Raw genomic sequence first — 26,556 nt, 5'->3', positions numbered from 1 at the left:
TTATTTATTAACCTGCAGTGTCATTTCTCATTTTCCGCGTAGCTGCTGTCCCAGCAGCATTTTGAAAGGCGTGTGATCTGGAGAAGACATCCCTCAGGAGACAGAGGCCAGTTTGTTGCTCAGAGCAAGCATCCAAGCCCAGAGACTGGCCAGGCTCCTACAGCTGCTGAATCCAGCCTCAGATCATCCAGTTTTGCATTCTTGTATTTTTTTTAACCTGTCTTTGCTTCACTGATATCCACCCTCTATCTCCTATCACCTGCAGAAACCTGAACTGTAGGTATATTTAAAACACCCTAATTTTTTTTTAATGCTCAATATGAAATAATTTATATATAAAAATATTAAGTTTCTCAGCAAACAGTAGAACTCACTGTCCTGAGTATCCTGCAGCCTTCCCCTGCACACCAGGCCTCTCACTGCCCCCTGGCCCTCCCTTTTTCCTCCCTTGTTTTTCCCCATATACTCTGGAAGCTGTCCCTCAGATCTTCCCTCAGGCTACCTAGCAGGGAATTCCTGCCAGCACTCAGGCCTCACAAGAGGCAACCTTTAGGCTTAAACTGCAGCCTTCTTTTAGTGGGGTGGTGAATTTAGGCCTCTCACCTCTACTCAGTCATTGCTCTCCATGTAATTTCACTTAACCTCTCTGAAAAATTCCATGATCATCATCAAATTTGGTTAATAGTGCACAGTGAGTTAACAAGAAAGCATTGGTAGGAGACTAAATGATAAATGACAACCAAAAAATTCATAAAAGCACTACCCTTCTGTGAGTTCAATGCACGAGCCTCTCTTGTGCAGTTGAGAACCAGGGACAGCTGTTGGCTCCAGGCAGAATGTTACCAACAGATGGGACAATTATTAATTGTGAGGCTTCACCAATGGAAGTTTTGCTTTCCTTAATCCTTTTATATCAGTGTTAGAAAGTAGCATTTGACTGGCTTTTTTACAGACAACTTCACAACAGAGAAGATAAAAGAAAGAGGAAGATGTTTGGTTCATAGAGGCAAATGAGAATGTTGAACTCTGGCTTGTGTTCTGTGGGCTGGAAATATGCTTCTGTGAGTCATAAATTTGATTAAGTCATGTCCATCCAAGAATCATATTCCAGCTGTAATATCTTTTTTTTTGGGGGGGGTGAGGGTGGTAGTAGCAAAGTTCTCATCCCATATTCCAGATCATTTTCTTTATGAGGCTCTGGTGAAACAGTAAAAGCTCTGCTCAATCATCAGTGCTTTTGTCCTAATGACAGTAATCATGCAGAAATCTCCAGTGTCTTACCAGAGTTGGAGCATCCCCTCTAGCAAAACGCTGATTACAGATTCATGTGCAAGAGAGCTGAATGCTGGAAATACTAACCAGATATTTACAGATGTTAAAAATCCTTCATTCAGAGAGCTGACATAGGTACTTACACAGGGCCTTCATGATTACACTGCAGGACAGTCCAGGGGATCTGGATAGCTTTCTTTTGGTATGGAACAAATAGATGTTCACTCATAAAGATCACAAGGTACTTCCTGACTAGTCAGGGAAATCACTAAATTTAATTATTATTGCTGAGTGTCAAATTTAATTAAGATTGAAGAAAGCAAACTATGTAAACTTAACTGTATACTAACTTTTCTCTACAGAACTTCCTTCCTAATATGTATTTCTGTAATCCTATTAACCTAATCCTGCAAAATACTGGGATATACATACAGAAGAAAATGCACAAAAGAACCTACAAAAATCTGTTCTTCCAAAAACGTCATACTGTTTTGAATAAAATCAGAATCTAGCAAAAATAAGCCTATCATAACGTCCAAGATCCAGGCACACAAGTGCCTTCCTTTATGCCAATCATAGTCATCAGAAATGTAAGTTAATTCCAAGTGTGAAAATGAGGCAAAAATTGCCTAATGTGTGGCAATCTGAATCTTACATTAAAACTATCACATAAAAATTCAAGGAAAACAAAACCTTTAAGAAAGTTACCATCCCACCACAAAGCCTAAATGTAAAATCCCAGTCTGAAGAAATTTTAGCTACAGATGTATTCTCCAATCGAAGTTTTATAATGAAAAGGTTAAGAGATCATTAACTGTAGCATCATGCTCTGGTGATCCTCTGTGCACATTGCACTGACCATCCACTGGCATGTGTTTGGTACACATAATTCACAGGCTTTTATTGAACAAGACGATGGCAGCCAGGAGGAGAAAAGATCATTCAGACAAATGGGGCAATTACACGGTAACTTCACACAATCAAAACTAATAGGAATAAAAGATGTAGTTACAGATTTTCCACTACCCTTCTCCTTAAATCAGCATGATCAGTTATTCCCAGTAAATACGCCTGAGCAGGTCTCAACTCATTAGATTTCACAGAGTCTGCTCTGCTTGGGTTTTAGCTGATGAAGTTATTAGGAGTGGGTGAAGGGATCCAGGACATAGCAAAAAGGATTTATTCTTCTTGGCACACTGCTTACCAGCCTGAAATGCTGGATTTGGCTGTCTGACTCAGGGCAATTATGAAATACTCTTTCCAGTTCAGCTGTTGCCTCCCACATCTTTATCACCCCAAGATTCAAAGACAAGATGACTGACATGCTACAATAACTTGAGAAAAAAAGTTGAAGTGGAAAAGGAAAATTTCTTATGGTCAACCAAGTGGAACTCTGAGTCACCTGGGAAGGAAACCTCTTAACTCAGTGGTGTCAGAAGCACCTTCACCTAACCTGAAAACTCCAGGAAGTGTTGCTGAGAGGGGAACAAAACACTGCACTTATACCTTAATCCTTCCCTCTGTTTTCTTTCACAGTCCATTAGAAGGCTTTGTCTCAAAAAGCTCCTAGTACTCCTGCATCAAATAAAAGCAAAATAAAAAGACCACTGACCTTGAAGGGCAGCCTTTTGAATGAACTGTTATTATCAAACTGATTTTGCTTGAAATGGTTACATCTATTATGCCTACACATTATCTGTGTCTCTACGAATATATTAAGCCTACAAATATATAATCTTATAATTTTTACACGCATGTATTATGCCTCCTTTGACTAACCTGTCATGCCACTGACCTTGGGTCATACCTGACATTAATTTCCTCATTAAGGGCTCTGTTAATAACGGAGATATTAATATCTTAATAATTATAATCTTAATAATAATAATTAATATCTTAATAATTAATATCTTAAATACAAGATACAAACTTAAAAACCCTAAGTCATACACACAATATTCATGAGCACATTCTTTCAGGATTTACAGGGTATTTTTTTATTTTGAGATTAAAAAAGCACATAAGTAAATATTTTTATTTCCTGATGACCTGCTGGTTGCAGAATATCAGACCAGTTCCCCATGCTAATCCCTAAGGGCCATAAGGCAAATACTTCTCACAAAACTTCTTAATTACACTGACAAACAGTGTCTTGCCAAGTCCTAACCTCTCCTTCCAAACTGTGCCAACATTCATTTTGGAGGTAAAAATCACAAAGGATGATGACTTTACTTCAAGAAAAGGTGAATGGGAAACTGAAGTAACTTCTGAAAATTCACCCTTACTTTCCTGCACATTTATTCCAAGAGAACCAACTATGTACAAATTTGCTCTGGTAACAGAATAAAACGAAGAGAAATAGCCTCCAAATAGTGAGATGGATTTTGCAGGGGAAAAAACCCAACAGAACACACAGCCAAACAAAATGTTCAAAGATTTTTGAAACGATGTTAAAAAAAGCACTCAACAACTATTTTTACTAAGCTTCCAACAGCAAAACCAGGAATACTGTAAAATAGGAGAAAACAGAGTGCATATGGAAAACTTGTTTTTCTATGCACTGTGGAGACCTGCCAATCCTCTCCTTTCCCAGCCAACCATGAATTTTGGCCATCAGTCTAAATTCTTCATGCAAATTCCTGGCGCTGGTACGTAAATGCTGAATTTTCCAAGATGGTTATATTCATTTAAAAATTAATTTCAGTTTTCTAAAATTTACCACTCTGCCCCCCCGCAACAACTCAACATGATATAATTTATCTCACTTTTAAAATCAGGTTTAACATCAGTATATGTAAGCCTACTGCTTACTCCAGTCACTGCTAAAAATACATAGATCCATTTTGTGTTTTAAGTTCATTCAGGAGTCTAAATCCCACTAAAGACATACTAGTGTGCCATGAAAACACAGGCATTTGACATTGAACCTGAATGAGTCATGAAAGGAAGAAAATTAAATCCCACGAAAATATGTACCATACATATATCAAAAGGAAGAGTCAAGTGGTTGTTTGTTACACAGATAAGTAATAAAAAAAAGGACAGTAAACCCCAAAAAGGGCAGTTCAAGTCAGCCTGGTAACTACTAGGGTCAACCAGGCAGGATTCAATTTTTCTGAGTTCCAAGAGGAAACAGATTCAGACAACAATGTGTATTTCATATAGAAAACCATCATTAAATTGATATTTATAAAGGAAGAGAGATATAAAAAGCAAAAGAGAAGGCTTCATCAGGGAAAAATAATAAAAGAAAATATTTTGCAAGTAGTTCCTCAGGCAAGGACATGCTATTTGAACGAACAAATTGAAAACAGGCAGCTTTTTTTTGTTGAATGTTGATACAAAATCATGTCAGCAAAAGTAATGACAGATTGCAGGAATCTAAGGCTCTTATTAATGATCAGCTCCATGGAAAAATTAACAACTGTTACATACAAACAGCATAAGAATGTTTTCAAAACAAGGTCTCTATAAAAAAGGGTAATATTTTTCTGGATAATCACTGTACAGCCAAATGGAACATTCATCACCTTCCAGTAGGTTGGTAGGACACGCTCGAGCTCAGTGCTGGTGACTTGTTTTCTACTCTGAGGCCAGGGGTATGATTTGTTTCCCTTCCCTATTGTTCACACAAGCTTCAATACTGGTGGGGAAGAGAATTCAGGAAGCCATGCAGAGCAGCATATGACCTAACAAAAGACTTCCAAATACAAAATTCAAACCTTGATTATGACAATTAGTAAAATAACTGATAATTTTCTGATAATTTCAATATACTATTCCTACACATTTTACTAACAAAGATCCAAAGTACCCAGAAAGTTTATCTCTGTCACATGATGTGTTTACACCAATACTGAGGAATTTTTGCTTCCAAGTCACTTTTCAGCCCACTTATTCAGTAAAATAAATAATTGCCGTCATTTTTATGAGAACATCTTAATTTATGTGTCATATCTAAAATGTAATTCTCTGCTGAATGACAAAAATTTACTTAGTTCAGTAATAAAAAAAGAAATTTTCTACTCAATTGACCTCACACACGAGTCAGACAATCTAGGGGCTGAAGACTCCCACAGTCTTCCAATCCAAACTGCATTAAACAAGCTTATCTGCCGTATTTTAACACTGAATTAGTCCAAATGACAACACAGTGGGCAGCAACCACAGCAATTCTCTCAGTGCCCTGCTCACCTTGTGTGTCTTGCTGTAGGTGTACAGGTAGGCCAGCCTGTAGAGGCTCTTGTAGTGCTGGGGGAAGCGGCTGAGGCAGAGGCAGAAGGAGGCGATGCACTGCTCCGTCAGGAACTTCCGCTGCTCCTCCAGGTCCGCCGGGAGACCGTGAGGGAACTCGGATGCATCTCCACAAGGTTCAGCTTTCTTTTTGCAGTCCCACTGTGAGGGCGGGGGGATTGCGGCTTTGATGGGATTGCCAGAAGCAGACTGAGGATCCACCACAAGTTTTTGGCCGGTAGGCTCAGCAGGGTTGTAGGATTCCGAGCTCTCCAGCAGCTCTTCTGACTTTCCTGCAGGTGGAACGTGAAGAGAGAAGTGACAACGAAGTTGCAATTACCAAATGGCAAATGAAATATACAAAAGGACAGAAATTAAATATGACAAAAGGTAAGCCTTTTCTTCATTAAAGCACAGAGAGAAATATTGAGGGGTTCCTGAAAAAAAACAACAACTATTCCTGACATTCATTGAATAGTAACCTTCAACTCACTAACAGAGCCACACACTGATCTCTCCATTGTCTTCATCTGGGTTTTTCCCTGAGCAATAGTATGAATTCAGCACACCTTACACAATGCAGGACTTTATACACTCTTGGAAGATGGGAGAGGAGGAGGGAAAATACCAAAACAAAAGAGTAAATTCAGTAATTTCTATTGCAGAGAAAGGAACAGAAAATTAAAACCACTCTGCCAAAAGAAATGTATCATTCTTAACATCTGACTAGAAGAGCACAATTCAGAATACAATATAGCCTTGGACAGAATGATCAGCAACAGCTAACTTGGTCTTCTGCATAGTGTAGGGCCTACAGTTCCCTCTAAACATTTTTGTGTTTAACTTGGTAACTCACAGTTCAACTGACCCATCTTTTCTTGAAGGATACCAAATCTTACTTCAGAAAACATCTGTGACAATGGGAGCTTCCACATTTTCCGTTAACTAATCATTATTGCTGAAAACATGCATGCTACATGAAGATTAATTTCTTTAACTTTGATTTTTAGTCATGGAAGTTTACCATGTCTTTGTCTTTGCTAGGATAAAGAGCCTCTTACATTAGATCTTATCTCCTAGCAGATAGTGTAGAGATACACTGAAGTGTACTTCTAAAGCTGCTCCATAACTTCTTCTCTGATAAGGTTGAACTTTTGAGTCAAAAATGTTTTCCAGAATTCAAATTTTTCAAAATTTGCTTGCACAATGTCTGTATCCATTATAATATTATAATATAGGTACCTTTAAGGAAAAAAAAATCTATTCTTATAAACATCACTAATGTAAGAATGCATTTGGCAGTTGTTCTGACAGACAGCTGATGACAATGACACAACCCACTGCAAGTCTGAAAAAGAGCCATGTTTTTGGTCTAGTACCCAAAAGGCTACTGGATTTAGTGATTATGGAAATGCTATTTTACAAAACTAGGAACTGGCATCTATTTCAGCATATTGATGCAAACATCAACACAGGCTTCCCTAGCTTAGGCAAGACTGAAGTAAAGTATTTTTAAAAAACAAGAAACCAAGGTAATCTGACTCTACAAACAAAAAGATGACTGCTTAGAGGCTGTTCCTAGGGAGATCAGGCAAGTAAACCAGGACTACCCACACACCACTGTTTCTGGATCTATGAAATTGGAAAACACTTCAGTATAAACTGGCAAAAAAGACTTAACATCCCACAAAGAGCCACAACCTGGAAAGGTGGGAAAAATTTAGACATTGGTTGTGTTTGTCTTTCCCTGTTGAAGTCCAGCCTGTCTATCTACTGCCATATCCAACTGTATAAACTTCAGACAAAGGGAAATTCCAGCTAATGGACTTTAAAACAATTTTTCCAGTGGAATACAGAACATTTAGTACTATTATATATGGAAAAATTTGGTAGAGAGCAATTCTAGTTCTCCACTGAAATGAAGTATCCAGTGGAATAAAACATCTAATTCCACTACTTGTTCTCTTCTATGAACTGAATATCTGCTGCTGCTGGGCCAGAACAAAAATATATACCTGGGAAAAGTAAAAATGTCTTGTTTGAGATTATCTTCAAATAACTACTCCTTAAATTATTTAGAGATTTGAAACACTGAAGAAAAACTAAATAACCTAAAAGAAGGCAAGTCAGTCAAAGGGCCACCATAGACAGCAGTTTATCATCATTATTCCTTTCTTTGCAAGATTTAACAGATAGAACAAATTGGATTGGTGGCCACATAAGCAAAGCACAGTTCCAAATTTAAGTTACACATACATATGCAGCAATAGCACCCAGTTAAAATTCTCAGTCACAGTGCAGCACATTTCAGTGCTCCTGCAAGCCAGAAGAAATATTTTAATGATATATTCCAACTGACATTATCTATTAAATCAGGCATACCCTTTTCCTCTGTAGACCCCAGGGTCTCTTTGCTGCTCATCGGTGTATCAGCACAGGTAGCAGAAATCCTCTTCTCTGTGTAAGTTTTCCTCAGGCTGTCTTGAGAACTGGCAGGCTCATTAAACATATCCTGTGTGGAACTGGAGTCAGACAGCACTGCTCCAGTGCTATCCTGACTCCTCTCTGCAAAAGAGATAAAGAAGGAATGCACCACTTCATACTCTTCAAGCTGTTACTTGCCTCTGTAACAGCAACATAAAACTGTAGCCACTCTGCAAAACTCTTACAAGTGCAATACAGGATCCTTAACCACTAATAAAAGGTATTTATTTCTCACCACATTTCTTCCTAGAATATAATCCTGGAATTTGATTCAAAAGTAATAATGGTCAACTTTGAAAAGCAGTTAGGCTGGGGACACAGCATTTCAGCTAGTAAGGCCCTATAAGATTTTCCAGGCTTCCTGTACCATTTGCCTTGAAAAGCACCCAGTATAATTTTGAGTCTAAAACAAGCAAAGGTCAATTGACAAGAGAAAACCACGAACAACAGTCCTGGTAAAAATTACTCATAAAGGACAGAAAAATCAGTACCATTAAAGGGCAAAGACTTACAGGAGTGATCTCTGATGCCATCTATCCTGCAGGCACAAGATGCTGTTCAACAAATGCTCTGAAAGGTGATTTGATATGGCAAATAAACAATCCATCAAAGAACTAGGCCTAAGACAGGAAAACTCCTGGACTTCAAGGCAGTTGACAGAAGAACAGGAGAAGTGACTTCACTTGACAGAGTGGAGCAGTGGCTGCTGACTACATCACAATCACAACTAAGTTGTTACTCTGCTGAGAGCTGTTACAGCACAGGAACAGGGGCTGTGACTTTATCACGGGGGATAAAACACACACCTCAGAACAAACAGGCAAATGAAAACCTTCCACCCATGTCTGAAACCTGCCTGATATAACCCATGTTCTTCTACATCAGGGGTTATCAGAGGCAGCCCTGCATGACTAAAGAACACTTTTATTCCCCCGAGATGGGAAACTGGCATTTTTCCCTAATATTGTGCCAACATAATTCAGTGTTCAATTCCAGTGCAGGCAACTCTATTTAAATCTGTAGCCCAAAAGATTATTTTCCAATTTCTTCTTAAGATACTGATAGCTGATTCTGTGATCTAGCTGAAGATGTCCCTCCTCGTTGCAGCAGGGTTGGACTACATGATCTTTAAAGGTCCCTTGAAACCCAAACCATTCTATGATTCTATATAGGAATGGCATAACCAGGAGGTATGTTGCATCCACTGTCTAGGTAGTTCTACTGCATTCTGCTTCATTAATTTTATCAATAAGATCAAGAAAGAAAATTAACAAAGGAAAAATCCCTGCTTTGAGATGAGTGGATAATTTAATTAAATTTCTTCTGTTCCATCTGAATTGCACTTGTTCAGGAGACAGCTAAGGGCCTCCTATGAATTTATTTCATCAAGATAAATCCCTTTGCAAACCTTCAGCTTGCAGATCAGGTTCTGCTTATTAGGATTCCAATGAGTTTAAACCAGATTTGATACACTCTGTTGGCTTTTCAGTACCACACAAAGAAAACCTTCCATTTTCAGTGAGCAGACCTTAACAAAACTGTATCTTGAAAAAGAATGGGAGAACAGTATTTGCGTCCTAATTGGAAGCTATACAGTTGGTTAATGATGACAGGTTTTATACTGAAAGAATATAATTATAAAAAATGGGAAGAGAAGGATCTGAAGAGAGGTCAGTCAAGCTTTAAATGACTCATTTATAAAGCTTTAATAACCTTCTGTGGTACAAATCGATACCATTGAACTCCCTGTTGACATCAGGAAAAACATTTACAGTAGCTCCCTTGATGCTTTTTTTTTTAAAGGAAGTTTCTGCATTTGTGGCAAAGAGGCTGAATTACTCATCTAGGGAAGAAAAAAAGGTTGCACATTTCCAAATGTTGCCACAAGCCTGGAGGTCACTTCTGATGTGTGGGTTATGACAGATGAAACATCAGAATGTAAATCAAGAACTGCTAGACCAATATGCGAGGGAGAGATCAGATCAGGGGAAATTACACTAATTTTTCAGCATGCAAAGATAGACAGTGACTCAACACATTAAATTTCACATGTATGCATGACATGGGTGCTTTTCCCTATGGGGAACAAATGTAAATGCCTCCTTACAATTAGCTAGCTGTTTTGATTTGAAATTTCTACTAAAATGAGTGTAGATCTAGGGATGTATGTTCATTCTTCTTTTCTTTCAGTACATTAAATATATTTTAAAAAATAATTATATTAACATTGGGCTCCTTAATCACTGAAAACCAGAGGAAAATGACTACTCAGACAACTTCCTATTATGCTGGATATTTCTTGAATGCAGCAGATGCTTTCAAACTAAGTGAGCCAGATGGAAAACACTGGAGTATTTCAGAAATTAGCAGCAGCCACCAGTCATTAATAGTAATTTCTCAGAAATCACAGAGGATGGGTAAAGTCCCAGGGAATGTAAACCAGAGTGTAGTACCTATCTTTACAAAGCATAAAAGGTCAAAGCTGTTAGCCAGCCAGCCTTCATCTTCCACAGAATTATCTGAGCATAAATAAAAAAATCCTTCTAGAAGCACCTAAAAGATAACATGATCAGTAGTAGAAAAGGTGTGAGTGTATCCCAGCACACATATTCACATGTGCCTGAGAAGAATTCATGATTCTCAAACAAAAAACAGCCAAAATGTCAGGCTGCTCCAAAAGCAATTCAGCAAACCAGCACACTTGAATGTATAATCAGCAACTTCACAGAAAAAAGATATGTCAGAGTCTTCCTGTTCTACTGAGCACTAATGAAAATTAAACTTAATTATGGTGTCTGTATTTGGGACCCACATTTTAAAAAGTACACTGAATTACATAAAATGAATTCAGAGGAGAGGATAAAAAAATGATGAGAGATTAATGAGATGGCATATATGAAAACTGTTGGGAGAATTGGACTTATTTATCTTCAAAAAGATGAGGGAGAATTTCCAAATACATACAATTAACCAAAATAAAAATACAATAATTACTGTTCAGATTCACTAAGTACAGTGCAAAAGGCAATAGGTTTTAATTGCAGCAAGAACATTGACTTTTTTCCCCCCCCTCATCTCTAGATTAACTGTTACATATAGTTAAAAAATAGCATAGTGAACCTATAGAATCACTGGAGGCTTTCAAGGACAGGAAGATGAATAGCTCTCATTTGTTAGGTTACCCAAGATGTTCCTTAACATAATAAAAAACCTCTGTCATTACCTAAATGCTGCAGTATGTAATGCAGAACTCCTGGCAACTGCACCAAGTTACAGCCTAACTCTGCTTTTCTAGAAAGAAAAAAAAATTACACATTTTTATACATGAAAGTTCTATTCTTTTCTAGCCTAACTCACAAACATAGCTCATATATATGCTAGACGGACACACAGCACATAATTTTACATTTTTTGTGCTGTAGTTTAGACAGTCACTGGTGTTACTCAACCTACATGCCAAAGACTGCAGTCTGTGAGACATGAGAATGAATTCCAAATTCCCAACTGCTATCAACACCTGTCCTCCTGAAAGATGCAAATCCAAGGAGAACATCAGTGCTTTTTTAATAATTTTTGCTATAATTAAAGGCAGTTTAATGCAACTCAGTGCAATTTAAGAGTTAAAAAGTTCCTGGTTTCAATATTTTGTTTACCCATATTCTTAGTTGCCCCCACCCCAGTACCAGCAACAAGGCAAGCTTTTCCAAAAAGCTGAACCAATCCCATGCTGTGAGAAAATGGTAAATCAAGGACTAAATATTCTTTTGAGGTTCCTTCCTGTAAAGTTTCCTATTATTTCAAAAGCTAAGATAAAAATACAACTGGGTATTAATGTCCCAAAATTATTATCTGCAGCGGAAATGAAGAGACTAGGGAAAAAGTTCTACTAAATTGTGCATAAGTAACTGCAACAATATTCCTATTAAAAATATGATCTGATAGCAGATGTCTCTCCATGGTATTATTATATTTTGTTTCATTACTTCATCGCATCGTTCCTAAGTTTTAGGAAGATTTCAAACAACCAGATGAGCTGAAATCTCTGCTTCATGTAAAGTTAAGTATTTCGTGTTTATTTCTAATGATTCAGGAAATGGCACTTGACAGCAATTTTTTTTTCTTTTTTTACCTCATTCCTCATAATGTGCTCAACTTGTGACATTTCAGGGATTTCTGTGTCAGATTATATCACCTACTCTGTCAATGGGTGAAAAAGAGCAGCTCCGAAGAGAAGATGTAAAAAGATCAAAAGGAAGAATCTTGTTAACCTTCCAAAATATTAGTTAAAAAATATTAATTATTATTGGAAAGATGTTATTGGGAAGAAAAACTTGTATGTTCATCTGTACTGCCAAGACCTTTATTTTATCAGTGAGATCCTGTCAGTCACCTAGATAATGAAGTAACTCTCATTACTGAAACACATCTATTGTAGATGTTAAAAAAAATATCTGTAGTCCATTTGACATAATTCAATGATTAAGACTATTTTAAATTAATCTTATCCTGGATGAAATAGGTTTACTGGGTTGACCTCAAAAATCCCTCTTCCAGACCATTCCTCCACACCAGAAAAAGCCATTAGCTTGTCACTGTCACTGCTCCATACACCTGCATGCCTACCAACCAACAGGGAAAAGTTGTGTTAAACTCTGGAGAACCTAAATGACTATTTAATTTGAAAATATGACAGGAGAACAAGGGCTCAGTTCTGCACTAGGCATCACCCTGTTCCAGCACCCTCCCACATGCACCACAAGCCCCGTGAACTGTCCATAAGCCTTGTTACCAAAACTGTGTCCACTCAGCACTGAAAAAAGGAAGAGGAGAGAGGGTGATGTGTCACAGTATCAGTGACCTGAATTAGCAGACAGACAATCCTAATGACAGAGCTCTCACTGCTAACTATGCTGACCAGGTACCAGCCCTCGTGGTACAAGCTTACATAATTTATTCTCGGGGAGCTGAAGCACAGCTTCGTGGTGCCAATGTGAATGAGCCATCCTGCCTTTGTCAATTCATTTCTATGCAGCTCAGGGAGGAGGGAGAAGACCTCTGAAACATCTGCATGTGGGAGTAGGTAAAAGAAAGCCACAGAAAGCCAAGAGGGTACAACTCACTTCTGAATAATATCTTTTTCTGTCTTAAATATCTGAAGGAAAATGTAAGCCCAGTTATTACAAGAAGGTACCTAAATGATGATAAACAATCAGCTACAAGTCAAAAAATCAAAAACAAGTGTCACAGGAAGCTTTTCTAAAGAGCTCTATACGTATGCTAACTCAATTTACAGTAAAAAAAAATATATATATCTTGTCTCATGTAATAAAGGTGGGTTGTTCACAGGCTGTGGAGGTACAGACTCTCTTTGTGCTGTCTGGCACCATATCTGCCTCTTCACTGCCATGTATGAGCGTTTTTCTTTACTGGTCTGCAGTCAGAAACATGATGTATCACAGAATTCTCATTCTGCAAACAGATTCCACCCATAACAGAAGACAACATTCAGCTCTATGTCAAAAGGCACTTGCACATTATTAAAAACAAAATAATTGCAGAGATTTGCATGGAGCAGGTTAATTTCTTGAGGACAGCAAGTCCGCTGAATATTTAAAGGGAGTTCTCTTTTAACATGAGTCAAAGATGACAGCCTATGTTTTGTCTGGCTGCAGTGAACACCCAATGTGTTTCCATAACTTGCAGTTCTATATTGTTGTTCTGCCTTCAAGAGCAGAGCAACAGAGTATCTCACCAATGTCCCGTTTATTTAGACAAATACTTTTTACATAATCTCACTCTACTCTCAGTGTGACCCGTGTACTAATCAGAGAGAGGTTAAACTGGGGAAAGGTAAAAATGGGGCATACTGCAATAAACTGGGTCTGGTTCACTATTCATGTAGTCCAGTATGCAGTGCCCATGAACATTCAGCACCACATGCCAGAACAGGGTATGTAATGCAGACCCAAAGATTTCATTTTAAACTGCTGAAGAGAGAGAATTTTGAAGGGTGAGGTTTCAGTGTTCCAAAACACAACATGGACATTCTTTTTATGCACTGGAGAAACATCCACTAATTTCTTTTAGCATGAGTGACAGCCTGGGGCGAGAAGTTTCTCAGAGATCACCTTTGTCTCATCAGGATGTTGAGAACCCCCGTTTACAAAACACTGTGCATCTTCATAACATTTGCAGAATTACAGACCGACAAACTATGGAGTGAGACTTCTCCCACAGCACGAAGCAAGTAGCCTTTCCCAGTGAGTTTATCATGCAGGTTCTGCCAATTATTAAAAGCAAGCCGTGACAGGTAAAAGCAGGAAGAGAATGCCTGGGGAACAGAGATTTGTGTAAAGGTTAGAGGCAGCACGGGCAATATTGGTTGCAAAAGCAATCGGGCAAAGACAAACACAAAAAAGGACAATTAAGTCTAACTACACACGACAAACTACGTGACATGGATGAAGACTTAAACAATATGACATTTTAACACTGCAATAAGCAATGGATACATCATCTGCATACCACCACAGTAATATGGACTTGAGTATCAACACAACAAAGGCATATCACAGCAAAAAAGACCTCCCAACCATCTCCCAGTACACTTTTTGGGAAATGTATCTCACTCAGATTTTTTTAAATTTTATTTTAATACTTTTCCTGCTTTGTGTACTAACTGTAATGTGCAGCTCTAAATTTAGGTAAACCTAAATTGCTTCAAGTCTGTGTTGCAGTTGGTCTTTACTGACTATTTACATCCAGCCTGTACAAAGGAGGACAGAGAACATGTCTGTTCTGGTACATAACACTGGCCATTTAGCTGTGGAAACACAATAACATCCCAGGTAGTGATAGCCTGGGTACCTGGTGAGTTCCTGGTTTTTCTTGTTTCCTACTTTGCCTTTGGAAAATAAGAATCTGAATCTCAGGCTTCTGCTATCGAATTCAAGTTTTCACTTTGTAGGGTTATAAAACAGCAACAGGCAGGGGTGATGACAGGAGAGACAGAATTAACAGAAGGAAGGAAAAGATGTTGCTAAATGGCAGGATAAGAAAAGAGAAAGGAAGCTGCCCATTTTCCACACATGACAGCAGCCAGTCAGGCAGCAAATAACAGCTGCCACTCAGCAATACTTCTGTCTCCCTGAAGGAGATATATGCTAGCAGCTGCCATGAGGAAAAAGAAGTTTAGTTACTTTACAAGCTGTATTTACCGGTTCCTTTCTCCCATTTTCATTAAATATATGACTTTAAACTAGTACCACCAGCATTCTCTGGATATAAAGCTCTCAACTTTAATGGTGATTTCTGCATATCCTTCCACCAGCAAAATGTGCTAGAGAGCTACAGAACAGTAATGATACACTCATAATGTATCCAAAATAAGTCTGCCCTCACGACTTCACCTATCTACAGATAAATGCTTGAAGATCACAGTCCCAATATTTTCAAGAAAAGATGTACAGTAATTCTCTCCTGTTTTTAGTGAGATAATTTGCTGCTCTAGAAGGCTCATTGTTGGATATCTTGTTAAAAAAAACCAAACTAACAACCCCACCAAAACCCAAACCCACAAACAACCAAAAATTAATAGAAAAAGTAGGGTTCAGAAAAGAACCACAAGAGTTCATCTAGTCCATTCCTTTTTCTACCTGGATAATTACATTACCACCATACCTGGCAGACAGCTGTATTGCCATTTTTTAAAGACTTCCAGTGCTAAACTGTTGCAGGGTTACACTAAAACAGTACTTCCTCAGACTGTTTTCTACTGTTCAGATTGAAAATGCAATTTAAGTCTAATATCATCTGTTTGGTCTTCCATGAACGTGGAAACCCTAGGGTTTTGCCTCTAGCTCTTTGTACAGCTTTCAACACTATTTAAGTTACTCTGCTGTCACATCTTCCCTGAGTCTTCTCCTCTGTAGATAAACCATCCCAATTCCTTCTCCTTTCCTCATAAATCATATTTTCTTGAAGCATAGAACACAAAAATGGTCAAAAAAGGTCTCACAGGATCCTCACCAGGATCCCAAATAGCATCTTGCTTGTGGTAACACATAAAAAGAACATTCTAGGTAAGACTGTACAATACTCTTACTTTGTTTATGTCATGTATGATGATCAATACAAGAGTAAATAAGAGTACTGTCAGGCCTCAGAAAGCATAAACAGCTCTGCTGAATTTAGGCCAACTTATTCAGTCCAACGACAATATAAAAGGTTTCATTTCTGTCAGAATGGTTAAAAAAATAAATCTAAAGTCAAATGATGGGTATTTTCTAGCTATTTTTAGGAATGGTAGAATGGAAATGCAGGCACCAGCTTTCTTCAGTGATGTGATTATGTGTAACATGTCAAGAGCATTTTACTTCAAAAGTCTGTATTTTAATATAAGTAAAATGCAAATGCATGCAGAAGAGCACAGTATATGTAATAATATAAAAGTGGAAGACTTCTGAGCATTGCTCAGCCTGTTAGCTCTCCTTCCATCTGTAACAGCCCCAAGGCAAATATTTCAGTTTCCTGGGGCTCCTCAATATGCTGCATCCAGAGCTCAGTTGTGCCAGCACCTCACAAAACATGGGGAATGATGCAGTACTCTGCAGTTCCATCACAGTTACACACAGCCCTCCTGAAGATCCCCCTAACTCTGCTTCCTCCAGCAGCTGAGGTTTTGAATTGCTTTGACAGCACAAAGCTCAGGCCCAGCTAGGCTCAGCTGGCAGAGCCAAGCACTGCTCCTTCAGCCCTGGCAGAGGTTCCTGTGCTTGCACCTTCAGGTTTGCTAAGCACCACCTTCGCTCCCACTGGGCACTCAGGTGCCACAGCCCATAACGTCTTACTTGGAGTGAAGGTACTAATGACACCCACTGGAGTATTTATCTAACTTTAGCCTCTCCTGGGAACATTTAGACAGTCTTCAGGACCTAAGCAGATGCAGTCTTAGGCAGAACTGCTTCTCACAGGGATTATGGCTTAGGAAATATTTAACTATTTCCTCCCTTCTACATTTTTTGTGTCAAAAGGCATCAAAAAGCTAACAGAAGAGCCTAATCACTGCACAACCCACTGACACCTCCCCACCACATATGATCTCAAAGCAGTCTAATGAATTACTCCCAACTGAAATGCAAGCAAGAATAAAATGAACATTTCTCTGGTCAATTTAGTGAAAGAGATGAAGGAGCTTCTGCCAGTTTAACCAAGAATTATTTGTTGGGGAGAAGGAATAAATTCACCCTGCAAAAATTTCAGGCATGTAAACATTTGTTTCACAACTGTGTCAACAAAGTTATTTACAAATTATCATTCTTCAGAAAATGACAGTAGGAAGCAGCCCACCCTACAGAAATAAATTTGTATCAAGCAGAGCATTTCTGTGGGGCCTGGCACGTTGTACCAATGCTAAGATATACACTGGAGTGTATCTTTTACTCCTTGAGTGCTGATACTCACAGATCCAGATGGATAAACAAATGGCCAGAAAAGCAGAATCAGAATAAAATTCCTAGCCAAATAATAGTATCAAGTTACTTAAACTGTAACTTAATTTCTACTAATATATGTAATTGCAAAATCTTCAATAAAACTACAATACCACCCCACCTTCTGCATTTATAAGCCAATTATATATTACATCACTTTATATTCTATAAAGATGAGCTGCTGACCAGTCATTGATAAATGATAAAGAAAAATTAAAAGATGAAATCTACTGGACTGTCATGCAAATCACTTCGTGCTCAATCACAATATATTCAAAATAGTTGCCACCTGCCTCCTTCAAAAAATGATAATACTGTTTTGTGTTGTCTTTTTACCAATTTGTCTTGTTTCAACCATAGTTCAAATTTTCACCTGGTCATTTCACACAGGCTGAAACAGTGTCCAGTCTTCTAAAGACTGAACCCACACTTTCCTAATGAGCGCTGGAGAAAAAAAATCACCGAAAAATCAGTACAGCTCATACTCCTCCTACAAACATTGCTGTTTTGACTAAGTGACAGATGTCATGGTGGCAGGTGACAACTTTCAGTCTTGTATTTAAAGCTCTGACTGTACATTGATTCTATTTAAAGAACCAAATTCATAAAGATAATGAGCTTCAATATTGCCCGTGTTACCACAGACCCATCACCCTCCTCGAAACGAGCAGTTTGATCATTCCTGGTCAAACCCCCCGTGATTAGAGCACCTCCTGTGCTGCCAGTATTGAGAACAGGGACTGTACCGTCCGGCGTTGCCTGCTGACGGGGTTTTTTACATTTGACGTAATCGTGGTCAACTGGAGTGGCTGTGTAAGGTGGGGATGTCAGACCTGGACCGGAGGAGGAGGGGAGGGAAGTCCCGGGGCCTGGCACCGTTCCGGCTGAGGAGTGAGAGTCTTCGTCAATCATGCAAGCTTTTTCTCTGGGAGGACAACAAAAAATATGAAGTGTTTATATACTAGGGACATATAGGGACAACAAAATGAGACTACGTGTTCTGACGGCACTTCCAATGCAGTAATTAAATCTTAGTAACAAATTCTAAATGATGGATTTTTAATCACAGATTATTCCGAGTTGGAAGGGATCCACAAGGATCATTGAATCCAGCTCTTAAGTGAATGAGCCACATGGGAATCAAACTCACAACCTTGGTGTTATTAGCACCATGCTCTGACCAGCTGAGCTGATCTCAGGGTCACTGAGCTAATCTCAGGGTTTAGTACAAGTTATATTCTTCCCTTGTACTATACACCTTCCTTGTGCTATTTGTCAGTAGCAAACCATTCTTTATTTTGTGGTTGTTAATGAGACAAATGTTGTGGACTGAACTCTCTTGTCCTATAAATAAAGGTCAGTTGCTTTTGGATTTGTTAATAGTTGATTTAAAAAATCAAATCTATTAATAAATAAAAACAATGGCTTTAAAATGGATCAAAAGATCAAAATTAGTCTGTTTTCTTCCCATCTCCTCTCTGCCAATTACTGAGAAGATCTCAGTGTGGCATATAAACTTACTCATGATACCCGAAAACTGCAAACACTGGGATGAATTCTAATCCCTTTGTTTTGATTTTATTCAGCTTCATTTTAATAGTTTATTGTACAGTAGTTTATAAGTATACATTCAGAGGATACTCCTGGAAACTAGCACTCACTTTTCTGTAACTTTTGGGGTGTTCTTCTCCTCGCCTCTGGCAAATGGTCCCTCAGAAGCTTCTTTCATGAAACTAACTAAGATCTCTGCATCTACTCCAGAGTCTGGTTTCCCCACAAGTTTCAAAATAGAAGCATGGAGTCGAAAGTATACCTAAAAAACAGCAAAATCCACCTGGTCAGTAAAGAACTTGTAGCTCTGCAATCTCTTACAAATAGTCTTTTCTCTGTAGAAACTGCAGGAGTTAGTAAAGACAGTTAACTGTTACCTAAACTTACCTAAACAGGATTTTTCCTGCCTTTGAAAGTTGCTTCTAAGTTAGAAGATCTGAACACTGTACAAATTTTACAGCTGCCATCTATGGAATACAACAAATAAAGCAGAGCTGGTCTCCTTGCAAGGAAGTCACCACTGATTATGTTCTAGATCCACTGTTTTCACCAGACAACACAGTGAAAGCAAAGGTTCCAACTCATGCATGAACTTACACTTCCATAGGTACAAGATGCTTGTGAATCCTATTCACGTTTGATTTTTATAAAAACTGAGAAATGAACTGTGTGCAGCAAAACTCAGAAGTGGAATTGCTCCCCACCTGTCCAAACTGCCTTTAAAACAAAATCAGCCTGAATAACAGGCTCCATTTTACTCTCCAAGTCTGTCTTGTAAATGTTCCCAGATGCAGAGCACCACATACACGTGCCTGACAATCAGAACTAATAACAACTGGTATTCCATGATCTGTAGAAAAGGTTTCAAGCTTATGTATTTGACTTTCTTTTACCTCCAACGCTTCCATGGCAAGTTCTGGTGGATTATGGTAGTGAATCTTTTTGGGATATCGAGCAGCCTCCTCGTGCAAGTAATGCCCTGCCTGTTTGTAGTGAAGCAGGTAGACAACAGGAGGCTGTTTCTGCTTCTCTGCAATCTTCCCCAGCATGTAGTGGATGAGCCACTCCTCCTCATCGCCGTCTCCCTCGCAGCGAGATGCCGAGGTGAAGCACACCTTGGCTGTCTCCAACATGCTGTCCCGGCGCTCCTCCATCTGCCATCGAACCAAGCGTTGGGAACACGTGAACTCACTGCGGCTCAGAGGAAAAGTTCCAAAAACACACTACTGTGCACATATAAAAGTGCATAAACAAGGCACCTCATTTAACACTCTTAACCTAAAAGATACAGAATATATCCAAGTGAGCAAACGCACCCCAGCAACCCACAAAAGGTGCTTATGGACAGGTTTTTGTTCGTTCCAGTAACTGCTGACACAACCAACCAGAACAAAACAGTAAGCATATAAATCTGAAAAATAACAAATTCTACCACTTTTTCACAGCTGTAATTATCTTAATTCTTCAAAGAAAAAAAATTATTTGCTTTGTTCTGCAGCTGAAGTCTCCTAGAGCCACTATGGACCACTCTCATTTGTGAAGAAATGTATTTCATCTTTCTTGCAATGTATCTGATTTGGAGCTGAATAAGGTAAGAATATTCTCCCCACCCTATCAAAAAAAAAAAACCAACAAAAACCCAATCAGCATAAATTAAATGCCAATAAAGTAATGTAAAAAACTAGGTCAAAAGATGCATTAATGTAATTTTCTCTCTTTGAAAAAGTAGTTTATACATTTAAGTTATGTGGTTATAACCAAGAACAGTAACATAACCTTTCATTTCCTAAATATTTTGTAAGGAGAAAAATAAGATTTTTATGCATGAGAAACATTCCCAAAGAGATATATCTCTGAAAATGAGATGATATTTTTCAAATTTATCTTTTATTGTAATAGAGCTTTTCTTAGTAAATGATGTATTTTTAACAGATTTGCTTGAAAAAAATGAAGACTTAAGTAGTCCTAACTAAACATTCTCATTTAATTCTCAGCTTCAGATGGCTGCTGTGTATTGTTCCTTTTATCTGATAATGCTTCCAGTTGTGGACTACAAAATATTTGGAAGTCAGAATAGCTAAATCAGAAATAGAGTTCACTGATCCAGAACGACAGACAAAACATTTTCCCAGGCAACTCTTATCACTGTCACTGTGTGTTTAGAATTGTTTTGGCTTAGCAGTAAACTTCTTAATAACTCTTAACGTTTTCATCATCCTCATGCAGAAAGAGCTAATGAATTCATAACATTTTCAATGAAAATTCTACCAATCTTCTCATTCTGATCTTTAAGTAAATGGCCCAAAAACACAGAAAAAAGAGAAGATGTCTTTAGATACAAGAGATGACATGTGGACACATATCAGAGTAATTCCTGATCTTTTCACTATTTAAATATGTATTTATGTCACCTTTCTATGGAAACACTGTATGACATTTACAGAAAGGTAAGGTAAATATAATTCCCCTTTCCAGAAGGTTACAATAATTTCGTGTCACCTTTAAAAGATAATTCAAAGATCAGGCTCAAACTGATTTTACAAACGAAAAAGAAAGAAAAAAAAACCCCCATCTTTAAATGCTTCTTGACACCATCAGGTTATATGAATATTAGAATATCCAATATTACTAAGTAACCACAGAGTCTCAAATGTGGAATATAGCATGTAAACACTTAATTAAAAAACTCATTATGTTAGAAAATATCATTTAAAATATTTAAAATTTCACATTTCTCTCAGTTAGATCCCACCTGCTGCACAACTTCAGGAGGAAGTTCCAACTTCCACTGCTTAAGCTGTCGGGATGCAAAGGAATGCAAGGCATAGGAGATGGTGCCATATTCGATCCACAGGGACAGGTTGGAGCTGTCAATCTCCAGGGCTCGTTTGAAGCAATTCAGGACAGGGGTAGAGTGTTTCCAGATCGGGCCATCACTTTTCAATTCATTAGAGTTCAACTTGTCCTGAATACGACTTGCTCGAGCCAGAGCCATCCCAGCCCAGGAGTCAAACCTATGCAAGAAAGAGAATAACACATGAACAAACTCCTAAACATTACACTGAAGGCACAGACAAGATTCATCTTTATATCTGCAGCTTTCTCTTCCTTTCATCATATGCTCCCTCAAAACAGATTTCTGGGTCTCCTCCTCCCCTCATAGTGGAACAGAAGCTTGTATAGCCTAAATCACGCTGAGTTCATTAAAAAGGGTTTCCTAATACAGCACTGTCACAGTAATTGTCACATATGGAAAATGGATGAAAAATCAAGGTTTATTTGCCATGCAAAGCCAGTATATCTATATTTCTGGTGGCAGCACTCCCACTGATTTTTTTGACAGTAACCACACTGTCCTGTCCAAACATTGTCACCCTTTATTTCTGTAGCACGTGGCCATTAGGACATCTTGAATCATTAGACTGAGCTGTGAAGTCTTTATCGTAATCATTTTCCAACATAAAAATTAAAAAAACAAAAATGCATTGATGTAGGAAAATTCTGATGAACTCAAATTTCTGACTGCAGGACTGTTCAGGGTCCAGCCCTGTCTTTATTCTGTCACTGACAGCACAGACTGAAGGGGAGTTTCCATATGCCAAAATCTCACATTAACATCTGGGGTCAACTGCTCCGGAGTTTTTTAATTTTGTCATGATTCTAACACCAAAGGAATAACCACAATGCTCTCATACTTTTGCTTGTAGTTTCTTCTGATTCCACCCGAAAACCCATTTCTGGGTCAAGTGACCTCAACAGTCAGAATCCTGAGGGGAATGGAAGGGGAATTGTAGTACAGGCATTCAAAAAACTAACATCTCATTTGACTGGGGTAAAAATACTATGGTACCACATATAGTGCCTTCTGAGTACCAAACTGTCACACATTTAAGTAAAAATGCATTCCATTAATTTATTTATGAATTTAGGTTTTAAAATATCAAAACTACAGAAAAATGGAGAGAACATGGTATTGGTAATTTCTTTATCAGGCTTCAAACAAAAGTTTTAGCCATTTGCTAGTCACAAGTCCCAGGCTAGAAGATGCAATAACATTAAACTACAGCTATTTCCTCCGTAGACTTCATATCTAAAATTGTTCTGTGCCTTCACCTTCCCTTTTGTCTCTGCTGTGTGACTGGATTTAGAAGCAATTTTCTTGTCTCAAATCTATCAAATCAGGGGTTTGTCACTGACCCTGATCTATCAACTTCAATGAGATTTAAAATGACAACACCTAATGTGCAAACTCTATATTTAATCAGTAAATTTAAAGATTATTTAATTTAATTTTAGAAGATCTGTTACTCAAAACAGGCTTTATTTTTAAGATGAGAGAGCTTAATCTTGGTAGTATTTCAGTGAGTTGTAAATTATCAAGAAACAAGGTGGCTTTGTTTAAACATCACTTAAATACTTTACTTGACTTGTATTCTCTTAGTAGTTCTCTAGCAGCAAAATCAACTTTCAGAAAGAGGTCAGCCTAGACAGTTAATCCAGCAAAGAATGTTATTTGTGCCACAGCTACACTATTAAACTGACATTTCTCATTCCTTGCCACGTATAAACATGCCAAAGCAAAGAACAAAAGGTGCAAACAGTTCATTCTTCACAGTTATTATTTATTTTAATTTAGCTCACCCCCCCTTTTTTTTGCTTTTAATTTCCAAACAATCAAATATTTAACACTAGGTTTTGGGTTTTGTTTTGTTTGTTGGGATGTTTTAGAGATATCCTTAATTATACAATCGACCTGTGATAATGGATTGCAGGTGGGGGTTTTGCTTGTTTGTTTGGGTTTTTTTCACTCCTGAAAGCAGTTGTCTGCTTTTCAGTACTGAAAGAAGTGAGAAGGATGAATGATGTGCAGGAGGATTCAACAATACTGACCTGTTTGGACAAATACAAATGTCGTGCATGTAAAATTTAATGGCCTTAGACTGTTCTTTATTCTTGAAATGATAGTCTGCCAGAAGATAATACAACTCGGTCACCACTGGTGGAGAATAGTCTGCACCCTCTGGGAGAGATGGTGCCTGAAAATAAAAAAAAACCAAAGGTTCATTTTAAACAAAAGCTTCATATTAAATGAGCTGCACATTTGCTTCTTCCTTAAAGTAGCCTTTTCATCACAGAATATGAAGGTATTGAATAGGAAGACAGTGAAAGCATTTCACAGATATACAGAGCACTTACAAACACTAATGAACACCTCATACTGACTGCATGTCAAACAACACTACATCTTGCCATTCAAAGACTAAAAGCTTTGGTGGTGTCATTCTTATTTTATTTAAATACAATTACCTGAGGAAATCCAACATCATGGAATAAATCATTCCACTAATAATCTCAAAGTCAACATAAAACCAGCAACAATAACTTTTTACTCCTTTCAATTTTTTAAAAAACAATTCAATATACCTTGCTGCATGTTCCTTCAATATAAGCAGATACAGTCTCTAGGCTTAGCATAGGCTTGTCTGTTCGAGGAACAATTGTAGCAGTTTTCTTCAAAAGGTTGGCCAAATCAGCAGACACGGTACTGGTTTTGTAACTGTCAAATTCTGGAAGAGTTTTAGGCTTAAAATATTCAAACATGAACAAAGCATCTTCCCATGTCAGATCAACCTGAAGAGGAGGGTGGATGAGAGGGCAAAAAAATTATTTCAAATTCCAAAATTCAAGTCTACTAATGAATTTCTGTGGCCTTTCTAGTTTGTAAGAACATACATTTCACTCTAGCAGGAACCAAATTAAACCTCCCAAGAACAGAGCTAAAGGTCACAAATCAGCACACTGCTCACTGATTTAACAGGCTAAGGTATTGGGCTGTAACTTAGCATATGCCACTGAAAAATAAAGTCATTCTACTTGCTTAGAAGAGCTGCTCAGAAAAGTTGTTTATAAGCAAGAATCAATTCTAAACATCCAGAGTGACACTGAGATCACGGGTAACATACAGGGAATTCTACACCTTCAGAGTCAAGTAAGAAGAATAAATGAAATGAGAATCAGGCAAAATTCTGAGACTCAAAAATCTTCAAACTCTCTACAGAAAGTTACTTCCAGAATTTATTCCTCATTTTCTCTTCACCTTTCTTTCTTGAAAGCAGTAAAAAAAATCCCACCCAAAATTTACAGTTCTCTTCCCTAGACTACCTTTTTCTCCTTTTATTGTTCACCTTACCCCTCACAGTAAATTTTGCTCTGTATTGAAAACAGGGAAATTGCAGAGAATATCTCCTTATCCTTCCCTTTTTCTTAGTTATACCCTTTCTGTCATAATCTTCGCTTTCCATCATGTAAGTTTAAGATACACAATTCCCAAGTATTTAACAAGCAATAACGTAACAGCATTTGTGTATTTAAAAAGATCTTTTCAACAGACTCAGACAATTGTTTTGCCTGCATGAAATTGCTTTTGACTGATAATTCTATGATCACTCCCATCTGTAAATGCAAAAATCATCTGAGGTTCTGAACAAAAGTAGTTATGTTTCAAGATAGGATATTGTATTGCTGACCTGTTTTTTCTCTGCCTTCCTTATTACTACAATTCTCTTCCCAAGGCACTCTGTAGTTGCTCTTCTCCCAGATTCAACTGAATTTCACATTTCTCATGAACAGCTACCAGATATTTACCATCAGTGATGTCAATGTAAGTGTCAAATTTTTAAGTGACATTTTTCACTTTCATAAACTGCAAGGGTGGCTGCTAAAGTTTTCTTCTCTCAAGCTGACCTTTCCTCTCTAATTTTCCTCAACCTCGAACTTCTTCTCAGCTGGAAACAGGAAAGTGATAGCTTAAAAAAAATCAATTTGTCAATATTTCCAAGATGGTAGACTACTGTCAATAGGACTACACAAGCACTTAATTTAAAATATCTGACTTGTTATATTTACAATTTTAAAAAATATGGAAGCCTCTAGTTTATTTTCTACAGTGTGTAAAATACATACATTTTACAAGGAAATAAAAGTAATCTTTCTCCAAAATATATTAAGGTGCATTAAAACCAAACAAGTGTGTATCTTTCATCACTTCAGGATATTCTTCTGACTTTAAATAACACATAACTTTACCTGCTGTACTGAATGTTCTTCCAGGTACCTTGCTTTGCTTTTTTTACTTGGGAACCCATATAAACAATAAAAACACTGCTCCAGGGCTGTTTCCAGCTCTTCTTTGTATGGATGAGTATCTTCAGAAGTGGATGCTGCAAGTTCTTTTTGTAGTACCTGAACCTACAAGCCAAAGACCAACGAGAAGGTCACGTGCAAGCTGAAGATCACAGGAAGTGACCCAGCTGACTGAAGGCAGATGATGAAAACAACATTAAGGAACCACATGTATTTTTCCCAACCAAGTATTACACCCATATTTCTGTAAACTAGTTCTCAAACAAGTCATTTCAATGGCACTGCAGCTGTGCTAAAGTGCCTTTATTTTTGTTCCTATGTTTTATCACGAAGTCATATCTTTAATCAATGAGATTAGACATCAGCTTCATGTTTCAGACTT

General features: G+C 37.9%; 1 protein-coding gene across 6 annotated transcripts in view; it reads right to left on the bottom strand.

Moving 5' to 3' along the window:
• The window catches only part of CABIN1 (calcineurin binding protein 1), a 110,501-nt gene that overhangs the window by 62,033 nt on the left and 21,912 nt on the right, over positions 1-26,556 (bottom strand). For 4 of the 6 annotated variants that reach the window (XM_017814098.1, XM_017814097.1, XM_017814101.1 and 1 more), the window contains 9 exons: positions 26,118-26,279; positions 24,456-24,662; positions 23,922-24,067; positions 21,784-22,045; positions 19,925-20,185; positions 19,142-19,293; positions 18,227-18,405; positions 7,888-8,070; positions 5,467-5,804 (listed from right to left, as the gene is read on the bottom strand). In XM_017814098.1, coding sequence (XP_017669587.1) covers positions 5,467-5,804; positions 7,888-8,070; positions 18,227-18,405; positions 19,142-19,293; positions 19,925-20,185; positions 21,784-22,045; positions 23,922-24,067; positions 24,456-24,662; positions 26,118-26,279 — 1,890 coding nt within the window. The remainder of the gene's footprint in view (positions 1-5,466; positions 5,805-7,887; positions 8,071-18,226; positions 18,406-19,141; positions 19,294-19,924; positions 20,186-21,783; positions 22,046-23,921; positions 24,068-24,455; positions 24,663-26,117; positions 26,280-26,556) is intronic. The other 2 variants (XM_017814102.1, XM_017814103.1) reach the window with 1 other exon arrangement.

The sequence above is a fragment of the Lepidothrix coronata genome, unplaced genomic scaffold, assembly GCF_001604755.1.
Source record: "Lepidothrix coronata isolate B3197 unplaced genomic scaffold, Lepidothrix_coronata-1.0 Scaffold44, whole genome shotgun sequence".
NCBI classification, from domain to species: Eukaryota; Metazoa; Chordata; class Aves; order Passeriformes; family Pipridae; genus Lepidothrix; species Lepidothrix coronata.
Note: the sequence above shows the minus strand (reverse complement) of the source record. Positions and strands in the feature narration are given on the sequence as shown.